We start from the raw sequence: 27,045 nt of genomic DNA, 5'->3' as shown, positions 1-27,045 counted from the left end.
CACTAAAAACTTGCATCTTTTGTGGTTTCATTCAGATTGTGGCTGGGTAGCAGTCATTGAAGGCTCAGTGAGGCTGGACATCCCAAATGGCTCACCCATGTGGGTGGCAGTTGATGCTGGCTGTTGGCTAGGAGCTCAGTGGAGGTGTTGACAGACAGCTTCAGCAGGGGATGTTCAGGGTAGTGAGACTTTGTATATGACAGATCAGGGCTCCAAAAGTGAGCGTCCAATAGACAAGTTCGAAGCATCGCTGTATGGTTTATGATTTAACCTCGGAAACCTCACATAGAGTCCCTTCTGCCATGTTGTATTGGTTGAACAGTCATAACCTTGCCCAGATTCAAGGGAGAGGATGTAGAGGCTTCTTGGTGGGAGGAGTATCAAAAAGTTTTTGGAAAAGCTTTGAAACCTGCGCAGATTCTAATAGAAGTTAAAATACAGTTGGTGGGCATTTGTACCCAACATTGCAGTCAGCCACTGTTGCAGCCTTAAACCTTAGGGGTACTGCTCTCTCTTTTGATATATAGATCTTTGACGGTATTTGCCTCCAGTAGATACCGGTGTTATCAAAATTAAAGTCTGGGGACTTCCCTGGTGGCGCAGTGGTTAACAATCCGCCTGCCAATGCAAGGGACACAGGTTTGAACCCTGGATCTCACATGCCGTGGAGCAACTAAGCCTGTGCACCACAAGTACTGAGCCTGAGCTCTAGAGCCTGCAAGCCACAACTACTGAGCCCACGTGCCACAACTACTGAAGCATGCGTGCCTAGAGCCCATGCTCTGCAACAAGGGAAGCCATGACAGTGAGAAGCCCGCACACCGCAACGAAGAGTAGCCCCCGCTTGCCGCAACTAGAGAAACCCCGCGCACAGCAACAAAGACCCAACACAGCCAAAAATAAATAAATAAATTAATTAATTAATTAATTAAAAAATTAAAGTCTGATCCAGGGAGTACCCTGCTTCAACATTTTTTTTTTTTGAGCAGAAGAGGATATATAATATATTTGAAACTTCTTCATCCGTGCTTGCACCTTCATTAGATGGTTTAATGTTATGGAAAACAGTTTTTTTAAAGTACCACCTGCCCTAAAGGAATGCACTTATACAGACTTTCTCATTCTTCTGTAAGATTGTCATGTATTTCTAAAGCTTTCTCTTTAATTGTGAGTAAGCTTTTTCCTTTATGCTCCTTTGACATAAAACATAAACACACTGGGAGAAATCACGTACAAGGTGATGTGATTTTTCAGCATTATATAGATATTGTTCCACTGTTTACCAACCATGAATGAGTCAGTTCATCTTACCAAAAATAAGTGTAGCAGAACAGACTGTATATAATTTTGATACAATGGCTTCCTTTATTGTAGTCTTCCCTTATTATATAATATTATGCACTTATATATGCATATTAATGTTTATGACTGTACATATACATACCTCACCAAAAAATATACTATAAATTATGAGTGATTTAAGGAATTTTGGGGGACTGATTTTTTAGTGTATGTGGTTTTTGACTTACATGGTGATTTTAGAACCTAATCTCCATGTAAAATGCAACTTTGATACAGCTTGAGGTGCCTCTTAGCTATCCAGGTAAAGATGTCTGGAAGACCATTCAGAATACTGGGTCTGGTATCAGGATAGAGTTCTGGAGTAGAGACAAAACATTTTGGAGTTTAATACATATGGCTCAATGAATATGTATGAGATTATTCTGAGAAATTAAGTAGAAGACCATTAAAGAAAAAAGTCACAGGGAAGGTATGGTGTAGCAGGGTTTTAAAGTTGGAAGGGTTTCAGTAGGAGGAAAACATTCTAAGCGAAAGAAGAGCATGACATTGAGAATAAATACAGTATAGTTATTCACTATCCAGAAATCAGTTTAGGGAACATATCTCTGGATTTGTTGCACATGCTTATATACAACCATATGCCTATAAATATATAATTTTACACAAATGGAATTGTTTCACAGCATTACTATAAAATTGTTTCACAGTATTTCATGGAGCTCTTGCCTTGTCAACAATCTAGATATATCTCATCTTTTAAAAAATTAGTAATAATACCTAACTTATTGATATTTACTTTTTCTCAGCCTTTGTAACTAAGAGCTTTACGTAGATTTATTACCTTTTATTTCCCATCAACCTGATGGGTTCAATACAATTATTATCCCTCTCATGGTTAAAAAGCAGAACTGGCTTAAGTAACTAATTCAAGGTTGCACAGCTAGTGTGTGGTAGAGCAGATCTGGTGGGTGTGTCATAATTTCTTTAAATAGTCCTCTAATGGTAATGATTTAGGTTCAGTTTTTTGCTGTAATAAAAATGCTCCAGTGAATATCTGTGTACCTCTACCTTTGTTTACTTCTGTTATTTCTCATTAGGATAAATTTTTAGGAATGAGATTATTCATTTAAACTTTTTAAGGAGTAAAATTTTTAAATTTTGTTTTTAACTTAAAACATTAGAAAACAGTTTGATATAATTTTGTGGAGAGATTTTTAACATGAATTAATTTTACTTTTGGTTTTCTGCCTCTGTAGGCAGCTACTCCTCTTAAGACAAGGTCAGCTCCTTCTTTGAATAATACTTGCGCTACGTCTGAGGATTCCTTGGTCCTTTACAACAGAGTGGCTGTTCAAGGGGATGTGGTTCGTGAATTAAAAGCCAAGAAAGCAGCAAAGGAAGATATAGATGCAGCTGTAAAACAGCTTTTGTCTTTGAAGGCTGAATATAAGGAGAAAACTGGCCAGGAATATAAACTTGGAAATCCTCCTGCTGCAATAATACAGAATGTTTCTTCTAAATCATCATCAGATATTCTGGAAAGTAAATCTCTGTATGATGAAGTTGCTGCACAAGGGGAGGTGGTTCGTAAACTGAAAGCTGAAAAAGCCCCTAAGGTCAGTATCCTGGAACGAGTTTAGACACATTGTAAGTAAGCTTATGAAGTCAAACGACCTAGGCTAGTCTCATCTTATGAGACATGTTGTCTATAGACTGTCTGATTGAGTATTTTGACGTAACAGTCAACATTTATTGATACGTGCTATCTGCCAAGCTCTGGAAATATTAGTGTGAGACAGCTTACCATCTAGTGGGGGCGTGGGGCTGAGGAAGAGCCATGCACAGACTGTAATCCTGTATGATATGTATAAATGGCTCTCAGAAGTGTCTGTGTCTGAAATAGAGATGCTGGGAGCATGCAAGTTCTTATCCCAGATCCTGACATTCGCCACAATGATGCCATCCTGGGAACGCTCCTGGGCAGAAATTTTCAAGAAGATTTAACGTACACACCTTTGAAATAAAAGGTTTGGGGAGGGGCATATTTCATTTGAAAATAAAATCAATATTCTGATTTGGAAAAAAAAAAAAAAGAAGTGTCTGTGTCTGCAAGTGGCAGGCAAGGGGGAAACAGTTATAAAGGATATTTAAAGTAGTCCTGAAGTAGAAGAAGCCCTTTAAGGTGAATGACTTTCAGAGGAGGTACTCTTAGTGTAGATCTGTGGTTCTCAAGCTTTATTGTGCATCGGAATTACCAGAGAGCCGGCTAAAACACAGACTGCTGGGCCCTACCTCTTGAGTGTCTGCTTCAGTAAGTCCAGAGCATGCAGAGAGTATGCATTTGTAAAAAGTTGTTCAGGCGGTGCTGATGCCGCTGGCCTGGGACTGGGTGTAGAAGATGCACCAGCAAAAGTTTGAGGTATATTCAGGGAATAATGAGCTGTCAAGAGGTTTCTGACCAGTGACTATTTCAGACTTTTCGTAGGGGAGCCCTCAGGTGATACCACATTTTGACTGAAGTATAAATTTCATTCTCGTTTTAATGATATCTTTAGGAAAAACATTTAGCCAAGTGGGTGGTAGCACTGAGTGTGGTACAGGATTGCTTGCTGTAAATAAGAGGCAAAAGGAATGGCATCTGGGATAGAGAAGAATCAAGTTTAATAATCACGTCATGTAGTTCTACTCAAATAGTAGCATAGTTCTAAAACATGATCAAATTAGTAGTGCTGTAACTGGATAAGTAAGCTACCAAAAACTGTAGAATCTGGGCTGTGGCATGAACACAGAGAGATGTGACGAACCACTGGGCTTGACTTACGTGACTGGAGGAGATCTGTTCTAAAGTGTTCCCAGGGATCTGTCGTCTGGTCAATATCCTGGGCTTTGGTGGGAGAATGATTGAGTAACTTGAGGTTGTAAATTCCTCACCTCATTAACAAGTTTTTCTGCATCCGACTAGAAACCCTGTCCCCTAAGATACTTTCATTCGTGGACATTTGACCTCTGCTGAGGAGAGCAAACGCTTTGGGGAGATCTTGGGTTTTGCTCCAGGAGTTATTATTTTTGTCTCTTCATTGTGAAGTGTGAGAAATCTTTTCTCCTTTCTCTTCAACGAGCCTGTTGAAGTCCTGCATAGCTGTGATGCTATAAAACAGCTTTGCTTCAAGGAATGAAGGCTGGTAGGTGTATGGGTTGGGCATATAAACCCTTGATGTTTCCTATCCTGTGGTGAGGTTAGGAGCATTTGTACTCTCTGTATATGTCATACACTCACTATGGACCCTTTTCTAGATGTAATTTGAGGGGAAGGGCTTTGCTCTTTACATTCCTTCATTCTGAGTAGAGTATGTGATATTCTGTGCTGATTCTTGGTCAGCTGCTTACGTGTGGGGCAGTAACAACGGCAACCATTATACTCACGGCAACAGCCAACTCAGTTTCCCATCCTGCTGGGTTAATGGATCACATCCATAAAATAGCACTGTTGAAGTTATGAAAGTCAGCCTGTGGGTAAAAAACTCTAAATTTCTTTGGAAATTGGGCAGGTACTTTCACTAGGTGCTTTTTGATAATGATAAATGTGATACTGAAATGAATCTGACTTCAGTGTAGTTTAACCTACATTTATTGAAAGCCTACAATGTACCATATCTGTGTTTCAAAATATTACTTATATATATATATTTTTTTCTCTAAATGCTAACAGTAGTAAATTGCTCTTTTTTCCTGAGAACCAGTGCAGTTACTATGAATGGAAGTGTTATGTAGACTATATCTGGCACTGTTCACTATACATTGCTATTTTTGCATTTAATTCTCACAACACCACATACAATAATATTCAAATAATACTCCTTTTTTTATTTGTTGGTTTTAGTAGCCAATGAGAAACTACTTTCTGAAGTGAATAGGAATGTAAAAGTAACTTCCTGAAGTTTGCAAAGCGTGGATTCCAATTTTGACTCATTCCCAAGTCATTTCCAGTTAGAGACGTTCTAAGCACCAGAGAGTCATGGTTTTACTAGTTTGTTATTATTTATTAAGCAAGTCTGTGCTTGTTTTACATTAATAATTTGTCTAAGCCACTTTGTCATTCCATTTCGTACGTCATGTTACTACCACTAAAATAAGGAAAGTGGTTGGCTGAGGTTTTATAGTTACAGGTTTCAATGAGACTTTTCTTCCTCTATTCGTTCCCCCCCACCCTTTTCTTTTTCAGGATCAGATCGGTGATTCCATGCACGAACTTTTAAGCATGAAGGCAGAATATGAGCATAATGTGGGCAAAGAATTAAAACCTTCAAGTTCACCCTCTGCTCCCCTTTCCTTTTCCTCCTGCCCAGTAGATGGTTGTGTTACAGTGCTGGATCAAGCAGAGTGTGAGGTGGAAATCCAAGAACACACCAAATATTTAATAACTCTTACTGCTGAGTTACTTTAATAGTTAAGGCCACTTTCAGATTTTAAGTATTTGAAAGTTTTAAAGTTGCAGTCCCAAAAAATAAAGTTTTGGTTTTGAACAGATTCTTCTGATTTGAAATTTGAGTGAAGTGTTTTGAACATGAATTTATAGTATTTCTTGAAATGGGAGTCAGAAAATGGTAAGTCAAAGGCTTTATGGAATACTATGACACTTCAGACTCCAGGACAGGGCTTGGCAAACTGTGGCCTGCACCTGTGTTCTGTAAGTGAAATGTTCCTGGAACACGACCACACTTACTAGTTTACATATTGTCCATGGCCGTTTTAGCGCTGTAATTCCAGAGCTGAGGAGTTGCAACAGACTTGCAAAGCCTGATATATTTACTGTCTGGCCCGGGCCCTTTATTATTGAAAAGTCTTTCCCTTAGAGGAAAGACTTTTCAGAACCTTTATAGTTAAGGATTTTAAAAATTGAAGTAATGAATGGCAGTAAGATCAGATGATGACTATGTTGAATCAAAATAATAATCCACAGTTGTTTGGTCTTGTCAAACCTCGTCTATGTCGAGGGGGTGCTGGTCACCTTTTACTTCTGCGCTGGCAGCATTTTAATTCACAGCACCTTGCATTTCATGCCCCCAGTAATTCATCTTAAATGTTTCTCCAACCTTTGCTCTTTTGTATTTTACACCAATGTTTTTGGTTTTAAAACCCAAATCACAGTTTATCAAGAAAGGAGACACATTGTTATATCCCTTTGTCCATTAAACAGACTGTTCTAGAAAACCACTACCCCTCACACCCACCCCAAATAGCCTTAAGAATTCTCAGGCCAAAAAATAAATGTCGTAGGCGGAGAAAATGAGAAGAAACAAACCCGTCTTTCCCTTGATGGTTTTGAGCTTCTTGTTTGGAATTTGTGTTAGTGGGTTTCTGCTATATTTGTATGTGGTACTTAATGCAAAGTTACTTTTGCTCTAAGCAAGTATAAATCCAACCATCTTGTGAAACAAGACATTTCATAAGACTTACTTCAGCTGAAGAATCTTCTAGGAAAATCAGAGGAGTTTGTATTGATTTATTTGTGTCAGAAAAGTAACAGATACGTTGTGATGTAGGTAAGTGAACCAGGTGAGAAACGGCAAAACAGGTGTTCTAATCCAGGTTGACTGAGGAGTCTGGGCCCTTTCCTATGCTGTATTGGTTCCTGGGATCCAGGTTCAGTAAACGGGCTGTTTCTTACAGGCTTAAGCTAAACATAGATTTCTAATCCATTGACTTAGAGAAAAAATGCCTTTCTTTGAAAACCTTCAAACTTTAAGTTTGCTAAATCTCCAAGCAGACTTTTTAATATGATACAAGCTTCGCACTCCCCCTCCCTCATTTAAAAGACTCCCTTTTCTGATTACCATTCACCACTAACCCCCGCCCCCGACCCCCCAGCAAAGTGAGAATCTTTACTTTGGGGAGTCGTCATTAATGTGTGGAGGTGTAATTCCCTCAGCTGTGTTAGTAAGGAGCAAAGGTGGGTGACTGTGAATAGAGTTGGAAAAAAATAAAGTTTGAAAAAAGTATTTTTTAAAGCTTTTTTCACTGATTGTTGAGGTGCTGAGGCCATTTTGAAAGGTTCTGTTCTTACTATTTTGAATTGGTTAAGTTCTAGGTTTTTCTTTTTATTAAAGTTACCTCCTTTCCCCATGAGGAAATGTTTCCATCCAGTGGCTGCTGCAAAAACAGTTTGTGTACTTTTCATGCATTCCACCCAGGTGTGTTCTCGTCCATTTTCTACATTTTCAGTCATGTTTTAAATCATTCTTTCAGTGTCATTTTTACGTCCTCAAATTCCCATCTTAAACCTTTACTGAAGTCTTTTTGTAGGCTGTTTCCATTCTCATTCATCCGCATCAACAATTATTTATTGAAAACTTTTTTCTTGTCTGTGTTGGCACATGTTAGGTAAGTTTAAAACAGTCTTTGTCCATTAAAGACTTAAGATCTATTAACAAGTGCTTTTTAACATTCTGCTGTTGTGTAATCTTGTACTACTGAGTAGTACTATCCAATTTCTCTTTGTAAATGTCTTTTAATCCAGAAAACTAGAATATTAAAAGAAATTATTTTTTTCTCATTCTATGAGACGTATTCAAGTAAGAATCAAAGACCTCTTTTGAAAAAGCAGTCTTCATGGCATGTTAGTTAGTAGGATTAAAATGAACGTTGAAATTTAGATCATTGTCTCATACCTTCTGTAATGCGAATACATACTATTGTGTTCAAGATGAAAGACTCTAGAATAAACCGTAGATTAAAATTCTCGCTCTACCACTTACTGTATAATCTTTCTAAGCTTTTCTGCTTTCTTCTATAAAATGGATAAGGGTTGTTTTGAGAATTAAATAAGATGGTCCATGTAAAGCACTTAGCATAGGATCTGGCACAGAGTAAATAGGCCATAAAATGATAGTAATTATGTTTTATATTGATAATTCTAATTCTTTCAAAAATCTTTAGGTACCTTCTAAATCATCAGATAAGACTGCATAGCAAGTAGTATGATTTCACTGTTTCGAAAAATAACCTGAATAGTTTAGTTAACTAATAATAATTTAGTTGGAGAGGATATAGACATACATAATTTTACCCCACTTTTAGTATATTTCATTCAGTAATCAAGTGGTTTGTCCATATTAATTTTCTCCTCTATAATATTTCAAATTGTAATCTTGCCACACAAGGGTTTTTCCTTTGTGAAATGTGTGCCATCTGACTTCAAACTCTAGTCAATACCTGCTTATAGTATAAAATGGAACTTCTTTCAAATAGGCCTCTTTTTGTAGAAATGGTTACAGGAAAGTCCCTTAACTATTTTATGCCATTTTCTTTCTTTTAGCTGATGGAAGTTTCTTGATTCTTATGTGTCTGATTAGCTATGTTCTTTTTCTTAGGATTTTGTTGTGGAAACATTCAGTTCTAAAGACAGAATATAAACAAGAGACAGGTCAGGAGTACAAATCAGACAACCTACTCATTTCTCTTTGCAATTTCTCCTCTTACCTTTACTTCCTCTGTGATGCCTAGTGTGGCAGACTCTAACAGGCAGCAAAACTGTATCATAAAGTATCGGACAAGGAAATGTCAGTTGCTATTTTGTACATGCAAATTCTTTGAAGGTATACCGGTTCTTCCTGTGTTCCTTTGACCCCCATTTTAGTATTCTTCCTGCTTGTGTTGGGTTCCTCTTAGCTATTTGGAGCACTGTTAGAACATAGCCATAAAACTTGGATAAGGTAATTGGGAGGCACTTTTTCTCTGTTTTGATTGATGCCTTGACTTTCCAGTGGTATAGTACATAGTATATAGTGTAGTTTTTGGTTAGATGGTATCACCATTCAGGTAAGGTGTCCAGCGTGGGCCCTTTGCCTGTCCTTCTCTGCTGAAGTCACAAGTGTCTCAGTTGGGCTGTTTCATTCTTTTTCATCATAATTCTGTTGAAGTATCAGAGGCTGATATATATAGGTGAATGTCTAATTAAAACCTCAACATACCTTCTCATTTCACTGTAAATTTTTAAGAGTGATGTAGCTATTCTTTAGTTGAGTCCATACTGTGGGGTTTTTTTCCAGTGCTGTATTTAGTGTCTTTTTAATAAGCTGAAGAAAATAAGGATTCATACAGGCAAATTCTGATTTTGTAAATTCTGGCTCCACTGTTTACAGTCCCAGGGCTTGGAAACTGACAGTTTGCTGGGATGTTCTATAATTTGTCTGTTTACATATGTAAAGTGTAAAGTCACAGTATTATATGTGTATGTGCATTTGTGTTTACTTTTATGATTTGTATATAGATTTATGATATTTATATTTTGAACTTTTCTTTAGCTTTCATCTGCTATTTTAGGCTGATGATTTAGCTCTTTTGTGCTTGGGTTTCTCCATGATGATTATTTACAGGGATATGTTGGTGGTAGTTAATGATTTTTAATAATGATTGAAATTTTCAGAAATTTCAGAAAGCGTTAAATACTTATCTTTTTTTCCTCTTTTATCTCAGGCTAAAGTAAATGAAGCTGTAGAATGCTTACTGTCCCTGAAAGCTCAGTATAAAGAAAAAACTGGGAAGGAGTACATTCCTGGTCAGCCCCCATCATCACAAAGTTCAGATTCAAGTCCATCCAGAAGCTCTGAGCCTCGTGGTCCAGAAACACCAGAAGCCAAATCACTTTTTGACAAAGTAGCTACTCAAGGAGAAGTAGTTCGAAAACTTAAAGCTGAAAAAGCTTCTAAGGTTAGTGCGGTATTATGTTTGTGTGTTTTTGTTTCTTACACTACAGGCCATTTTCTTTGCCTGGAACCCTTTGTGTCCCATCAGATCTGGCTAACTTCTACTCATGATGTCGGTTCTCAACTCTTTCATCTTGCCTTTTAGAGAAGCGTTCGTATGACACTGCCTTTCTCTGACATAACACTTAAATCGTTTAGCAGCTAGTTTAATTGTTAAGTTGTCTGTTTCTCTCTTGTCTGTAAGATCCTTGAGAATAGGGACCTAGACCATATCAGTGCCTGGCATACTATAGGCCCTCGATGCGTACTCTTTGTTTGACTCATTCTCCTAAAGCTGTCAATCTCAAACGGCAAGTTTTATCTTGAGCTCTAGTATAGTGTGCGCTAGTTGTATTATCTTTATAGGAGGAGGATTTGTTGGTACCGATTCAGATGAGTGAAAAACAATAAGTCGTTATAGGTTTTGAAGTTTAACCAGTAATATAGAAACTTGATTACTGTCATTTTTTATAACTGTGAAATGTTCAACTTACGTAATTTAATGACTCAAATTACCGTAGAATACATATTATGTCCTAGTGCTTTCTAATAGAACTTTCTGAGATGATGGAAATGTTATCTAACAGTTCTGTCCAGTACAGTAGTTACTAGCCGCAAGGGCTGTTGAGCCCTTGAAATGTGACTGAGGAACTGAATTTTAAGTTTTATTTACTTTAATTTAAATTTAATCGGCCACATGTGGCCAGTGGCTATTCTTTGAACAGTGCAGTTATAGTACAGTTTTTTAGTCAGTATTTTCCAGTTCTGTTTCTGTTTCTCATGCTCTTTTATTCATTTTCAGTAGTGTGTATTTGACATTCTCCACCCCGTACCCCATACCCTCTGCCTTTGTGTTTTCAAATCTGCTTATAAAGCGTTGGACATTGGTGCTGAGACAGTGATTTGAATTAAATGCCCTCTTCTCTTTTTCCTCTTTTATTAAAGGATCAAGTAGATACAGCTGTACAAGAACTCCTTCAGCTGAAGGCACAGTACAAGTCTCTGACGGGAGTAGATTATAAGCCTGTCTCTGCCAATGGGGCTGAGGAAAAAGATAAGAAAAAGAAAGAAAAAGAAAATAAATCTGAAAAGCAGAATAAAACTCAGAAACAAAACGATGGCCAAAAGAAAGACTCTTCTAAAAACCAAGGAAGTGGGCTGTCATCAAGTGGACCAGGGGAAGGACAAGGGCCTAAGAAGCAGACCAGGTAATAAAACGTGGAAACTTCATTTGAAGTGAAGCAAAGTTTTGATGAAGTCAACTTTTAATTATTTTTTTAAAAAAACAAATTTTGGTTAGTTTGACTATCACATTAAATTGGAGAATGCTAAAGGTATAATGTCAGCAGATAGCTTTTGTTCATTTTCTGTTTATTTATTTAAATAGGTAACACATTCGTTTGCTTGGTTCAAGAATCTTAGAATATAAAAAGTTCAGTGCAGTCTCACTCCTATGCTTCTTTCCCATCTTCCCAGTTCCTCCTACCACCATAATGAATTGGTAACCACTGTTACTGGTTTCTTCCGTATCCACTGAGAGATTTTCATTTGCTTACACAAGTAAAAACAAATATATATGTGTGTATATATATATATATTTTTTTTTTCCCCCCTCTTCTTCCTCCCTTGTAACACAATTGTTAGCCTAACTGTACACATTGTTTTGCACTTCAGCAGATTTTTCAAATGAAAATCTTTTGTGGGGACTAAACGAGAACTTTGTTCTCAATAGGTTTTTAAATTGGTTAAATATAAAACAAAGCTGGTTTAAAGACAGCACTGTGGAACAGATGGTGTTTCAATATCTTCTGATCCATGTGAACAATATGATTCCCCCATTATCCACATCCCAAAATTAGAGTGAACGTTATGTGAGGTTCACTCTAAGCTGAACCTAAGTTAGGCTGTTGTTAGCAACTACTGTTTAGAGGTACTTTGGTGTTAGATTTGTGTAGCTGAATTTCAAATTCTGCCTCTCATCACTCACAGTATACACACAGTGTCTCCTCAAACAAGAGAATACAACAGTTGTTTTCTTGCCCATTGACTGGGTGATCAGCATTATGGAATAGTAGAAGTGAGACTAGAACCTCTCAGTTTTTACCTTCTGACTGCTTGTGAAAGGGCCAGATTTCATGTAGGCATTTTGTTGAGATGTATCAAAGTGAAACAACGGAGAATTCAAACATAAATACATTAAGATTTTAAGCCAGTAAAGCCTTGCTTGTTAACGCTAAAAAGATGTACCTTTTATAAAACATAACTAATGGGTAGATTTTTCTATGTGGATCATAAGACCACAATTTCCTGAATAATGGTTGGCGTTTCAATAAAAAGATTATTGTCTAGAATAGTTTTCTTTGATTTCTTAGAGTTTATTGCACAATCACCATCATTAATGACTTCAAACATTTTTTTTTTTAACATCTTTATTGGAGTATAATTGCTTTACAATGATGTGTTAGTTTCTGCTTTATAACAAAGTGAATCAGTTATACATATACATGTGTTCCCATATCTCTAGAATAGTTTTTTATTGCAGATCTAATTTATTTTGGAAGCATCTGTCTCTGCAACTTTTATTTACTGTGGTTAAAGGAAAAACTTATAGAAAAAAAACTTACATGTAAGGATATATATATATATATATATATATATATATATATACACACACTTATATATTGACACATGTATACATATAGCCATTGTCTTTACTACTTTTTACATATTACTTTCAATGAGACACTGATCTTACTAACTAGCTATATTTTTATCTGGATTGAAACTGGCAAAAGATTCTTTTTATTTTTTAGTGAGAACACTATGTGAATAGGCTCTGTCTTTGCTACAAATACATTTCCTTATAAAGAACTTTGTAAAAGGAATGTCTGCATTAAAATCATAGCTTTTGTTACGCTTATTAGCTTTCCTAGGTTTTGGTGGATAGCATCACACGATCTTTTAAGAGATGATTGAACTGTTTTCTAGGTTAAGAACATCATGGGAATGAATATAGAAGAGATAGAAATATAGAAATAACTCAGACTGAAGAAAAACCAAGCTATTTTGAGGTTTAGAGGTTTATTTCCATTCAACCACAAAGCAATTGCTGGATGAAGAGATTTGTATTTTATTTTTTATATCTGCAGGTTGGGTCTTGAGGCAAAAAAAGAAGAAAATCTTGCAGATTGGTATTCTCAAGTGAGTATGGGTTCAGTTGATTTTTACGTTTTAAATTTCTCAAAGACTACTTTATATTTAGATTCTAAATCCAGACACAAAGTAATAATGCATAATGCCTTTAATAATACATAGCATAGTCATGTAACATGTCAGATTTCAAAGCAATGTCACAGAAAGTATTGAATTGAGAAGTAGCCCTATGAGATAGTCATTATTTGATTTTTTTGTTTTGTTTTGTTTTTTTGGTGAGGTAAAGGGATTAGTCCTAAGTCACAAAATAGTAAAACAGCAGAAGCAAGGTTAGAATTCAAGTCATCTTAAGAATTTAGAGCCCTGGTGTTTCTCAGTCTAGAATGATCCATTTTACGCGCCCATTAAGAGGATGCGCCAACAGGGGAGGCCTCCAGACTTGAAGCTTGGCTGTCATACTCCTGGCACTTATACTATAATTTTGGTTCAATTTAGGCTTCATAGACTGTATTTTTCTTTTAAAAAGGTCATCACAAAGTCAGAAATGATTGAATACTATGATATAAGTGGCTGCTATATCCTTCGTCCCTGGGCATATTCCATTTGGGAATCCATCAAGGACTTTTTTGATGCTGAGATCAAGAAACTTGGTGTTGGAAACTGCTATTTCCCCATGTTTGTGTCTCAAGGTGCATTAGAGAAAGAGAAGACTCATATTGCTGACTTTGCCCCTGAGGTAAGTTAGCCTGCTTTATTTATTTTTGCAGTTTTCTGTCATGAACTCAGAAGTATATTTTCAGTTCATACTTGAATAGTAATTTAAAAGGCAAGTTACTGCAGCCAACTTAGAGAAATGTAAAGCCATTAAAAAAAAATTAGATTTCTTTCATCAGGGCAAGTCATGATTCTTTTTGTTACATTCACTAATTAACTGGCTTTTACTTTTCAGTAAACATTATAAAGACAGTAAGTATCTACCTTTTCTCACAGTGAACAGAAGCAGTTATTTTAACTTGCCTTAATTGATATAGCAAAACTTGAAATAGAGATTTGACTGTATCTTTGCTCTTCCTCTGAAGTGCTGTTTAAAAAATGTATGAAAAATGATTTCATCTTACTAGGTTGCTTGGGTGACAAGATCTGGCAAAACAGAGTTGGCAGAACCAATTGCTGTTCGTCCTACCAGTGAAACAGGTGAGGATGGGCCTTGGAACACAGGAGAAAAGCTCATTGAACATTAGAGACAGCTTCTAGAGTTGAGTCTCACCTTTTATTTTGTGATATTTATAATCCTTACTGATGATACCAAGTTTAGTGAATGTTGATGAAGATGAATGCAGACTTAAGTGGCGTAGAATTTTATTCTCTGTACTGTATTCATTGTGGAGCTGTTTATCATTAGGATAAAGATTTTTTTAAAGCACTTTTAAATCATTTTTGATTTCATGCTCTAATTTTTCAGAGCTTTCCAAGAAGTTTTATTCTTGGAATAGTTTTTATTCTTGGAATTGATTATAAAATTGCAAACACTAATGTTTAATGCCTTATTTTCTTCAAATTAGTCACTTTAATATTACATTTACATTTATATAGGGTTTTTATAGGTTACTAAGTGATTTCATTTACACCTTGTATTACATTTACACCTTGTATTATTCTAAGAGTAGTGTAGTTAGGAAGGTAGGGACAGCTATTGTTATTTCCATTTCGCAGGTTAAAAAAAAAATCTCTGAAGGGTTAAATGATTTTCCTAAAATTGCACATAATAAATGGGAGTACCTCTTGGAAATTTTGAGTCTTTGGGCTTGTCACTGTCTCCAAAGGGATTATCTGTCTTTAGAGTTAAGGATTGTTTGCTTTTTATTTGATACTTTTAGCGATACTCTTGTATAATAGTATAATGATGTATTATTAAAATTATGACACCAGCTTTTTTTCACATACCAGATTGGCAAAGTTATATTTTGTTTTACTAATCATAGATAATCCTGAATAGGCTATGATAAGAAAGGCACCTTCACTTAAATTAGCAGTTAATGGCAAGAGGTTTCAGACCCTGGGTAGATGCATCAGATGGATTTAACCTAAATTCTGCTTCTAATTCTGGATTCAGCAAGTGGTTTAACTTCTCTAAGCTCAGCTTCCACGTTGTCAATATTGAGATTATGATATCTATTTCGTGGGTTGAATGTGAGGATTGAACAGGATAATGAAAGGAAATAACTTAACATAGAACACATATAAGATCTTCACTTAGTGTTTTTAGAAGTAAAACAGCCGAAAAGCTATCAAATTAAATGTAAATCTCATTGTGAAGAAAATAAAATACGGTCAGTTATAGGCGGACTTATTCCCTTGACTAATTCGTTTGATGAAATACAATACCGTTCACTTACCTGCACAAGCACAGCATTTTAATTCCTATTAATTATGTTTCCTGTTTAACGCTAAGCAGCCTTCAAAGGGGAATAAAACCTTTAGTGACTAACTCTGCCTGTATTTTCCCGTGTCTTTTCAGTAATGTATCCTGCATACGCGAAATGGGTGCAGTCCCACAGAGACCTGCCCATCAGGCTCAATCAGTGGTGCAATGTGGTGGTAGGTGCACACCCCTTCTTACATTCTTTCATTATTCTTCTTATTCATTTAAAAACACACACACACATTTTTTTTTCTTGTTTTTATATTCAAAGGATTGGGAGTATGGAAGCATTTTTGAAGTATTTTGGATTACAATTATGATTTCTTATTACTTACCATATAAAGTTGTTAACCAAAAATTGAAAAGCTCTCTCTAAAGTTTAAATTGTGTTCTTGCCTCTTCCAGCGTTGGGAGTTCAAGCATCCTCAGCCTTTCCTACGTACTCGTGAATTCCTTTGGCAGGAAGGGCACAGTGCATTTGCTACATTTGAAGAGGCAGCAGAAGAGGTATAACAGTTGTCTTCCATATTAATTATGTTCTAATTCTTTGTCCAGGCTGTGCTTTTTCCCCCCCCTCTCCAGCTGTAAGTAATGCAGTGCTATCTATTTACATAGTAATCATTCAGTAAATAACTGTAAGTTGAAACTTGGTCTGATCTCAAAATGACATTAAAAGATAATTTCCTGGTATAAATTATTTTGTTCCTTAAAGTTTATGTATCTGTTAAAAGAAAAAACAAGTCAATTCAAATGTACGTGGACTTAAGAAACTGCTCACTGAAATTTTATTAGAAAATGTGCCGTTTTAAATTTTCAGATGAAAATAGTTTTGGACTTCAATGTATAGAAGAAATTATAATCCCATGGGTGAAATTAATTATTCTTCAGGAGATTTTTTACCTTGGTTACTGTGTATCTTTCATAAGCATTTATTTTCTCTTATATTCTAAAGTTATTTATATTTAAAAAAATTATTCCACTTATTTTGCATACTGCTTTGTTGAATGTTTTAATAAATTCACACTGGCTGCTTTGACCTTTCCATAAAAAAAGATTTTTATTGTTTGAAGTGCTTTTCCCACCACAATTAGTTTTTTTTTTCTTTTCTTTTTTAATACATTTATTTATTTTATTTATTTTATTTTTGGCTGCTTTGGGTCTTTGTTGTTGCTGCGCGGGCTTTCTCTAGTTGTGGCGAGCGGGGGCTACTCTTCGTTGCAGTGCGCAGGCTTCTCATTGCAGTGGCTTCTCTTGTTGCAGAGCACGGGCTCTAGGCGTGTGGGCTTCAGTAGTTGCGACATGTGGGCTCAGTAGTTGTGGCTTGCAGGCTCTAGAGCGCAGGTTCAGTAGTTGTGGCACTCGGGCTTAGTTGCTCCGCGGCACATGGGATCTTCCCGGACCAGGGCTCGGACCAGTGTCCCCTGCACTGGCAGGCAGATTCTTAACCACTGCGCCACCAGGGAAGCCCCGCAATTAGTTTTAAATAGTACAGTTTTTGTAGATCTATCATCAATAAATATACCATAAATTTGAACACTTTTCATTTAAAACGTTGTTACAGGTTTTGCAGATACTTGACTTATATGCTCAGGTATATGAAGAACTCCTGGCAATTCCTGTTGTAAAGGGAAGAAAGACTGAAAAGGAGAAATTTGCGGGAGGAGACTACACAACTACAGTAGAAGCATTTATATCTGCCAGTGGAAGAGCTATCCAGGTATCAAACTGCTGCATAGGATTCCTAGGTGACTGTAAGCATAGCCTGTGGGCAGATCTGACAAGTTTCTTCTGTTGTCAGAGAAGTAGACTCTTAAAAATCAGTATATCACATGCTTTCTAAGGCCATATTATAATTTCAGGCTAATCTGTCCCATTCCCTGTAAATCTCCAGGGTCAGTTAAATCAAGGCTTATATCCTGAATTACCAAAGCATGGATCTTTTAAAAACCTTTGTAATTAAAGTAACTCCTATAAGAGGGGCTGCTCATAGCTGTATGCTACTATATATTTTTTGACTAATCTTCGTCTCTTTGTTTTATCAGTTATGCTTTAAAAACTTATTTAATATAAAAAATCAGGGAAGATAAAGCAGGTCTAGTGCCATTTTAAGGTGTGTGATCTTACAGTAATTATTTTCAAAGGCATTAATAGGTTATTAAAATTAAAAGATGTGTTTCTCTATTTTAGGGAGCAACATCACATCATTTAGGGCAGAACTTTTCTAAAATGTTTGAAATCATTTTTGAAGATCCAAAGACACCAGGAGAGAAGCAATTTGCCTATCAAAACTCCTGGGGCCTGACAACTCGAACTATTGGTGTTATGACCATGGTTCATGGGGACAACATGGGCTTAGTATTACCACCCCGTGTAGCCTGTGTTCAGGTAAGGAAAATATTTCTGTTTATCATTTCTTTTATAAAATACAAGCCATACTTAGCGAAGAAAATTTTAAAGTGTGATTTTTTTTTCTTAGTGTCATTCAGGTAGATTTCGCTGATACAGAAACAACGTAGAATACAGTCTAGACCTTGCTATTGTGTAACTATGTATATTATTTGTGTTACTTTTTTTTAACTCTTTTAATTTTTTTACCTACTTTATAAAAGTTTTAGAAATTATTTTTCGAATAATGATTTATAATAGGTTAAATGAAAAACAAATGTATTTAGCATGGACAAACAATATGCAGCTATTAAATAGTTGCTAGATAATCTGCGTAGATTAGAAACCATACAAGTTGATTTGTTTGAAGGTTTATAGTCACTAGGCGGTTTTGACTCCTGGATACTAGGTGGTGATGTGACTTCATTACTTCCATATACTGCTCCTTTGTATAAATTTGTGATACTGTGCTGGATTCTAGGTGGTGGTTATTCCTTGTGGCATTACAAATGCACTTTCTGAAGAAGACAGAGATGCTCTGATTGCAAAATGCAATGATTATCGAAGGCGGTTACTCAGTGTTAATATTCGCGTTAGAGCTGATTTGCGAGATAACTATTCACCAGGTTGGAAGTTCAATCACTGGGAGCTCAAGGTAAATTCTTCAGTTGCATATTTTACTCCCATGCTCCCAATTTGGATTTTTGTTACGTTAGAATTAAAGTGATCGTGAAGACCTTGTTTATGGTTAACAAACCTCATATGGTTGTTACTAAAATGTTTATATCAAGAATTCATAAAATAAATACGTTGTTTAAATAGACTATCAGAATAGTGGTGCATGGGCATCAACTAGCTGTCATTGTTACAGCTAATCAGAGATTAATTTCACACTTGGTTTTTCACACCACATTGTTTCACAGCAGTTTGTTGATTTTTATTTTCTATATTCAAGGCTAGTCTAAATTCTGGTTTAATGTTTTTGATGTAACTTTTATTTGTTGCACATTGTCATTAATAGATGATCTGTATTCTTTATTCCATTTTTCAAACTTCTGGGATTTAACTTTTTTCTTACAATGAAACGGGATCTTGTTAGAAGTAGCAATTAGGAGTCAAGAATTTATAAACTCATATTACAGGCAGTGGATGAGAAGGTGTAGTGACATTGCAGCTTCAGTCTTTCAAATATGGAAGCTCAGTAATATTGGGATTATTCAGTGTACATGTCAGGTTCCCAAAGTTGCTAATCTTTATCCCTTTATTTGTTTTAAATGGCCCCTAAGATAAATCTCTGTGCTGAAGAATAGTAGTTATATTGATACTGCTTTCCTTTTTGTAATATATCTTTTCCTTTAACGAAGGAAAAAATTTATTACTCTCTTACCTTTAATGAAGACTTTAAAGGTGAATATTTTCTCTGTAATTTCCCTTTAATTGCAGTCTTTTTTACTTACTTTGAAATAGTGGTTGTGTGATTGCAGTAATACCTTGCTAAACCCATTTGTACTTGCCTGAGGTACCAAAAAGAAACCTGTTCCTTGCTACTAGCTGGATTGAAAGGGAAGAACAAAAGTCATCCACACTTACTTCTGTGTCTCTCCTCTTTCCCTTTCTCTTTCATCTCACTCCTCCTCCTCGGACTGACTTGACTTTGTCTCTGTCCCTCTTCTTTGCAGTACCCTGGTGAACCTGTACTATGTGGGGGAGGCATCTTAGTATGGCTTGGCTCCGCTGCAGCTTCCTTGTCTACAGTAGTTAGGAAAGAAAACAAAGTTCCTAAGTGCTAAACTTGGGGCCGAAAATTAAAGAACAATGAGAAAGAGAGTTCGTTAGCTAGTGAAAAGTACTGCTAGTGCATTTAAGGCCAGGAATTTCCGAGGAAAGAAAACAGTTTGGGAGATCTAGATGCATATTTATTTGATAGTGATTCACGTTGTAAAGTGTGTGCACGTGTGTGTGTGTGTGTGTGTGTGTGATGTATGTATTGTGAGGCTCACCCAGATTAATAAATGAGGTGTATGGTTTGGTTGCCAGACTAGGACCCAGCGACTGACTCCCATAACTCTTCGTTAGAAAATAGGGGAAAATAATATGAGTGAATTAACTACTTTTTTTTTTTTACTGTATTGGATGATTAAGATAATTTTGTGTTGCTGTTGAAAACCAAACAAAAAACAGGAGTCCCTTATAAGTAAATTCGTAACTAGTTACTTAGAAAAACTACCAACAAAATACATGCCTCTTGTATGACTTGGCCTCAGATGATCTTTCCACTTTTGTTTTCCGTTATCCCCTTTCATAGATCTTTTCTCTCTTCTCAGTCTATTTTTCCACCTCTGTGTCTTTGCTTGTGCTGTTTCTTCCACTTGGGTTATAAAATTTTTTATCATGAAACAAACACAAATTTACAATAAAGGAAGTACAGTACAAAAATTTTTTTCCCTGCCTGAACCATTTGAAAACAAGATGCTACCTTGATGCCCCATCACTCTACGAACATGTTCTCCTGTATAATCACAATAAAGCCTATAAAATTAGGATGTTAACATTGAGACTTATTGCCATCTAATCCTAGGACCCGTTCAGGTTTTGTGAGTTGTCCAACTAGTGTCCTTCATAGCAGAAGGATCTAGTTCAGAATTATGTGTTGCATACAGTTATCATGCCCCTTTAGTCTCTTTTAGTCTGGAATAGTTCCTCAGTTTTTCTTTAGTTATCATGGTCTTGACATTCCTCACTAGCTTTTTACTTAATTAAAATTTTTTATGGACCCATGGTTTCTGAGATTATTCAGTGGGTTATAATCTGTTACTATTATTATTTATTTTGATGCTCAAATTTGTCTTTTGTGGGACCAGTAGGATCCCTTAAAGCTAACTTTTGTGTTCTTTAGCACGTCCTTGCTTTTTGGCAGAAGATCTTGTAGCGTTTATCTTGTTCTCTCTCTCTCTCCCTCAACTCTGCAATTAGCCATATCTCTAAGAAGCCCTGGTTCTTTTTAGGAAAGAATGGTATTTAGTGCGGGTGTGCCCATCACTTTTGAGCTCTCACTGCTTCCAAGCCTTCTCAGTAGATGGGGCTACGGAATGCGTGTGCGTGTGTACATACACACACACACGTACATACATACTCACATGTATTTACATCTGTTTTTCTGTATCCATCTATGTTATTTGATAACCGTGAGTTCACACTGATACCTTCAATTCCAGTCAAAACCCACGTGACCCAATCTAGTTTTCTCCCATTCTGTATTTTTTTTTTTATAAAGTTTTTTTTTTTTTTTTTTTGATTTATTTTTGGCTGTGTTGGGTCTTCGTTTCTGCGCGAGGGCTTTCTCTAGTTGCGGCGAGCGGGGGCCACTCTTCATCGCAGTGCGTGGGCCTCTCACTGTCGCGGCCTCTCTTGTTGCGGAGCACAGGCTCCACACGCGCAGGCTCAGTAGTTGTGGCTCACGGGCCTAGTTGCTCTGTGGCATGTGGGATCTTCCCAGACCAGGGCTCGAACCCGTGTCCCCTGAATTAGCAGGCAGACTCTCAACCACTGCGCCACCAGGGAAGCCCTCCCATTCTGTATTTTAACTCTCTTCTCTGACAGTGAAAAACCTAGCTCCAGTTGTCCTTAGTATGTTTATTTGATCGGTCCCCCTGTGTTCATCCACTCTCTCATTGCTGTTGCCACCCACTCCCCTGCATGAGTGCCCTCCTCATCCCTCATGGGCTCTGACACCCCGTGCCAGGCTCTTCTCCTGTGAAGATGCCTTTTCACCCAGCTGCAGCTTCAAAACCTTGCTCTGAGCTGTCCCAGCCCTCCCCTTTTCCAGTACAGGATGTAGTTCTATTGCATTTTATTGTCATGTCTTTTTAGTTTCCTTTAATCAGAAGTAGTTCCTCAGCCTTTCTTTGTCATTCATGGCATTGACATTTTTGTAAATATAGGTCAGTTATTTTATAGTATGTTCGTCAATTCTGATGAATTTACTCATTAATTTTTGCCTTCTCCAGTAACTTTTCTTCTCTCTTCCAACTGAGGATAGTTTCTCACTTTTGATTTTCTGTACTGATTTTTATTATTTGTATGCGTGCCTTATTTACCCTGTAAAACATGAAGCTTCTTGAGGACAGGATCTCTTTCTTATTCATCTTTTAAATCTCATTGCACTTAACACTGTTTCTTACACATGCATGCATTGCATGAATAAAGAAAACAATAAAATAATGTAATAGTATATGATCAGAAACTCGGGCGGTGGAGCCCAGCAGTCTGTGCTTTGACAAGCCCTTCAGTGATTCTGATGTTCAGGGTAGAGCAGCCAGAGCTAGGGCTTCCCAACCAAAGCACACCACGTGCCATGAATGAGTCAAGGATGTACCCAGGTGGCTTGGGTGGCTTCAGCCTCAAGAAGCCTTCTGTATTTACCCCCATGTGCCATACAGCGTAATTTTCTATGTGTGCTGTTACGGGAGAGAAGTTAGGAACACTGAGCTAGACAACTGCAGCCACCCTCACGTTTCCCCGTTAAACTCTTAGCTCAGAACCACCCGGGCAGTACCATCTTTCCTTAGGTTTGTGCCTTCTCATTGGAAGAGGTTTCTGTAATATCTCAGGAATATTACCTACTTTTTAAAGTGGTTTGTTTCTGTCTTTGTTTTTTGGATTTTTATGATTTATAGTAGATAAAGCCATGGAATAAGTCTATATATTCAGTTGGAGACATGCATGTATTATGTTTAACTGCCTTTTTCCTAGGGAGTTCCGATTAGACTTGAAGTTGGGCCACGTGATATGAAGAGCTGTCAGTTTGTTGCTGTCAGACGAGACACTGGAGAAAAGCTGACAGTTGCTGAAAATGAGGCTGAGACGAAACTTCACGCTATTTTGGAAGACATCCATGTTAACCTCTTTACCCGGTCAGTTCCTTAGAGTTGCTTGTGTCTCTCATCTTCACATTGTGCTCAGCCTTTGAGATATATACCAAGGAATCCTTGATTGCCCCAGTGGGAAGTACTCTTTCCCTCTGAACTCTCATGGTTCTTAATTGGCCTTTCTCTTTGTATTTTTTAACTTGTATTATGAATGTTTTTCTATATGCTTTCTGCTCCCTACTAAGTTTGCAGTGCTGGACTGTCTGCCCCATGGAGTAATTTGGGTTAATTTTAGATCCAGGCTTTCATGGTATATAAAATTTGAGGGACAAAGGCATTGAGTCTCACCTGTTGGATACACATTAGCAGCACCTGGGAATCTTTTCAGACTACTTGTGCCTGGGACTCTCCCCAAGGGATGTTAATTTAATTGGTCTAGAATGGGCCTGGCACCTAGAGTATTAAATGCTCCCTAGGTGATTATGATGTGTCACGAAGGCTAAGAACCTCCTGATTGGGATTGGGGGTGAAAGGTGAGAGGAGGCCTCGGGGCTGCCCTGACTTCTGGAGAGGGGACTTTTAGAATCACAGATCTCAAGGCAGAGTCACTAGAAGATTGGTGGCATATGTGTGGCACCCTATTTTCTTTCCTACCCACCTGAAGCAGAGAGGAAGGCCCATGGCCACTGGGGATAGAGGCTCAGTTCCTAAGGGAGAGTAGTGCCTGTATCTTACTCATTTATCTTCTAATACCTTATGCCTGATTCATATTCATGTTCAATAAATCTTGCAATTTAAGGAGTGAACCAGTTTTAACTTTGGCTTTGGTGCTTATTTATGTGATTTTAGGCAAGTGATTTTGCTTCTCTTGGCTTGCTTGCCCTAAAATGCGAATGATAATATATCTTTTGAAGGGTTACTTCACGGATTTATTTGGCCTACCAATTCATAATTCATGTGAGGTTCATATGAACGCAGAACAGGCGATACTGTCAGAGGCGAAAGATTAGAAAGCTGCCTGTCCTTGTTGCTACCATTCGAATAGTGCTCTCAGTGCAGACGTGCTTTTCCAGAGACTCTCCTCAGGATCACCTGGGAGCTTTGGGAACAGAAACTTACCTGAGCCTCGTACCTGGAGATTCTGATTCATTAGTTTTAAGATACCTTCAGGTCGGGCTTCCCTGGTGGCACAGCGGTTAAGAATCCACCTGCCAATGCAGGGGACACGGGTTCGAGCCCTGGTCCAGGAAGATCCCACATGCCGTGGAGAAACTAAGCCCATGCGCCACAACTACTGAGCCTGCACTCTAGAGCCCGCGAGCCACACCTACTGAGCTCACGCACCTAGAGCCTGTGCTCCGCAGCAAGAGAAGCCACTGCAATGAGAAGTTTGTGTACTGCAACGAAGAGTAGCCCCTGCTCGCTGCAACTAGGGAAAGCCCCCGCGCAACAACGAAGACCCAATGCAGCCAAAAATAAATAAATAAATTTATTTTTAAAAAAAGATACCTTCAGGTTATCTGTAATGTTAAAATGCTCTCTCTGTGATACACATGTACACCCTTGGTTGGAAAACCACTGCTTTAGTGACTAAAAAGCAGGGTTATTTGTTGACATTTTTATTCAGTAAATTTATTAATGTAAGTTGCTTAAAGGCGCATTTTTCTCCCTCCTTAAGGCTTCAGCCTGGGAAGTGGCGAGTTCCTTCCTCTGCATCTCATTGGCTATAACTTAGTCACTTGGGCCCACCTCACTGCAAAAAAGTTAGAAGAAAAGGAAACAGATGTGGTGGATAGCTAGCAGTTGCTTCCAGGGTCCACACAGTCTAGCCCTGAGGTTCAGAAAAGAAAAATACGCCTTCTCTTCCTTGGTCACCACCTCATGTAATGTGTGACTTTGAGTGTGGAAGAGAATATTTATTCCCATTTCTGAAACCTGAGGTTCTTACAAAAGACTTACATAGTATGTGAAAATAGCTCGAATAATGTATATTTATGTGTTTTTCCTTTCTTAAACATTTTCATGCCTTTGTATTTGATTCTAACAATTTGATATGGTAGTTAGATTTGAATATTTTTCCAATTTTGTAGAAGGGAAAACTAAGACCCCAGAGGTTTAAATAATAACCCACTCTTGTAGGTAATAAGTGGTAATGTCAAGAATTAGCATGTTGATCAGTAGAGATTTAATGGCTCTTACAGAAGTAATTGTTACCTGTATGTGCTTGGCAAATTCTCCATTCATTTAGTGTTCACGATTATGCAGTGATGAGCTAACTGAGATTTACTGAATGTCACTGCTAAAGACAGAGTTGAGGTTCATATTGAATTCTTCTCTCTTCCAGGTTATTATTCTTTCATTAAATTATGCCATTTAAAAAAAAAACTTTGTCATATGAGTAAGAAAAAATATGTATTCTTTTCTAATTGTTTGTTAGGGCTTCTGAAGACCTTAAGACTCATATGGTTGTGGCTAATACAATGGAGGACTTTCAGAAGGAGCTTGATTCTGGGAAGGTAAGAGACTTCCGTGAAGTTTTGAATATAAACATATTTCAATAAATGGTATTTTAAGACTCACTGAATTTATGCATGATGTTAATCCCTTTTTCAAAGCCTGTCACACAAAAGGATTATATATTACTCAGCATTACATACTCTTGTTTTCCGCTGTCTTTCCTGCAGCATTACAACATTATATCATTTTTGGATAACACTGTAAACTGATTATGTAACAGTTTTTTTCCCATGCTCATTTTGCTGGCTGAACAAAATTCATTCTGTATGACCCCTAATATTTTTATTATTGAAAAATTTTGTTTTCTCAGTTTGATGTAAGTTCCTAAAGTTAAGCATTGTTCTAGTTTTAGAAATGTACAGATCCTAAAATAAGGAAGGCCCGTTTCTATTCTCTGAGCATATATACTTACCCAGATCTTAATTGACTGAACTTTCTGAATAATAAAAGAAACATATTACTTATTTCTAAGTCTGTTTTTGAGAATGAGTGTGTACTTCTGGATTCCTTAAAACTACACAGGTTTCCCTAATGGCTCTTTAAGATTTTCAGCTTTATGTGTTGTGTGTATGCAGAAGTTGCCAGCCGAAAGTTAATTTTCATAAAGAAGAGGTCTTGATTTGCAAAGTTATTAATTCCTGGAATGAATCACTTATGAACTTTAGTATTTTGGTGCACATGTTTGATTATACAGCCAGTCCTGTGTCCCCAGGTTATAAATGAGAAAACCATGGACCAGAGTCTAAATAAATTACCCCAAGCCGTACAGAAGCAGACCTGGTATTAGAATTTAGATTTCTCTTCTGATTCAGCTTAACACATTATTGACTGGGGGATTTTTGAAGAAACTAATGCCTGTGGCCATAATACATCTCTGGTCAAAAATGTGTTAATGTACTTTCTTCTGTATCTTTTTTTTTTTTTTTTTTTTTTTTAATTCATGGTGAGGGTATAAGACAAAATTTTGCTTGGTTATGTTCATTCCCTCCTAATATGTCTCTTATTGCATGAGCTGAGAAAATGTTAATCTCTCTGGCTCTCAGTTTACTAATCTGTGAAATGAGTACAAAATAGATGGTATCAAAACCCCCTTCAGATCATAACTCTTCAGTATTTAGCCTCCTGTTATTCTTGGTTTATTGCCCTTGTAATCTTCCACCTTTCTGGTGTCCATAATTTGCCATGTGACTTCAAACTATATACTTATAATCTCTGTTTCTTCTAGCCCTCTGCCTGGAGAATGGATAGCCATCTCATTCTGTGTATATTTTGTCTTTCACTCTAATTTATTTTTTATAATTTTTTGTTCCATTAATTGTTGACTTTTAAAATGTCCTGTATTATAGAAACATGGTAGTCACTTTTGCAGTACAGTCTTAAAGACATTGCATAAGAGTTAATAAATCCATAGAGTATCAGTTAATCCATTGCTGTCAAAGAAATGAATCTCAGCAGATATTAATGGAATCATATGTTTTATTCTAATATTAGATAAGATACAGGAGAGATTTCAACATCTCTCCTGAACCAGAATATAGTATTTTAGTTGTGTGTCTGAAGATCATGTAGAGATCAAAGCAGATTTTGTTTCCTGTATTCAGTAGTCAGTTTCATCCCTCATCTCACCTCACGTTGGTCAGCTTAGGTATGTTGA

At 37.0% G+C, this 27,045-nt stretch overlaps 1 protein-coding gene and 1 long non-coding RNA gene across 2 annotated transcripts in view; one reads left to right on the top strand and one right to left on the bottom strand.

Moving 5' to 3' along the window:
- The window catches only part of LOC309644669, a 546,086-nt gene that overhangs the window by 342,880 nt on the left and 176,161 nt on the right, over nt 1-27,045 (bottom strand). The gene's annotated exons all lie outside the window — the stretch shown is intronic.
- The window catches only part of EPRS1 (glutamyl-prolyl-tRNA synthetase 1), a 67,388-nt gene that overhangs the window by 37,048 nt on the left and 3,295 nt on the right, over nt 1-27,045 (top strand). The window contains exons 18-30 of the mRNA XM_082426133.1: nt 2,559-2,918; nt 9,778-10,011; nt 10,992-11,254; nt 13,196-13,247; nt 13,726-13,935; nt 14,321-14,393; nt 15,718-15,797; nt 16,027-16,128; nt 17,183-17,338; nt 17,809-18,006; nt 18,488-18,661; nt 22,759-22,919; nt 25,312-25,390. Coding sequence (XP_082282259.1) covers nt 2,559-2,918; nt 9,778-10,011; nt 10,992-11,254; nt 13,196-13,247; nt 13,726-13,935; nt 14,321-14,393; nt 15,718-15,797; nt 16,027-16,128; nt 17,183-17,338; nt 17,809-18,006; nt 18,488-18,661; nt 22,759-22,919; nt 25,312-25,390 — 2,142 coding nt within the window. The remainder of the gene's footprint in view (nt 1-2,558; nt 2,919-9,777; nt 10,012-10,991; nt 11,255-13,195; nt 13,248-13,725; nt 13,936-14,320; nt 14,394-15,717; nt 15,798-16,026; nt 16,129-17,182; nt 17,339-17,808; nt 18,007-18,487; nt 18,662-22,758; nt 22,920-25,311; nt 25,391-27,045) is intronic.

This window comes from Balaenoptera physalus (genome assembly GCF_965194825.1).
Source record: "Balaenoptera physalus genome assembly, chromosome: 1".
Lineage (NCBI taxonomy): Eukaryota > Metazoa > Chordata > Mammalia > Artiodactyla > Balaenopteridae > Balaenoptera > Balaenoptera physalus.
Note: the sequence above shows the minus strand (reverse complement) of the source record. Positions and strands in the feature narration are given on the sequence as shown.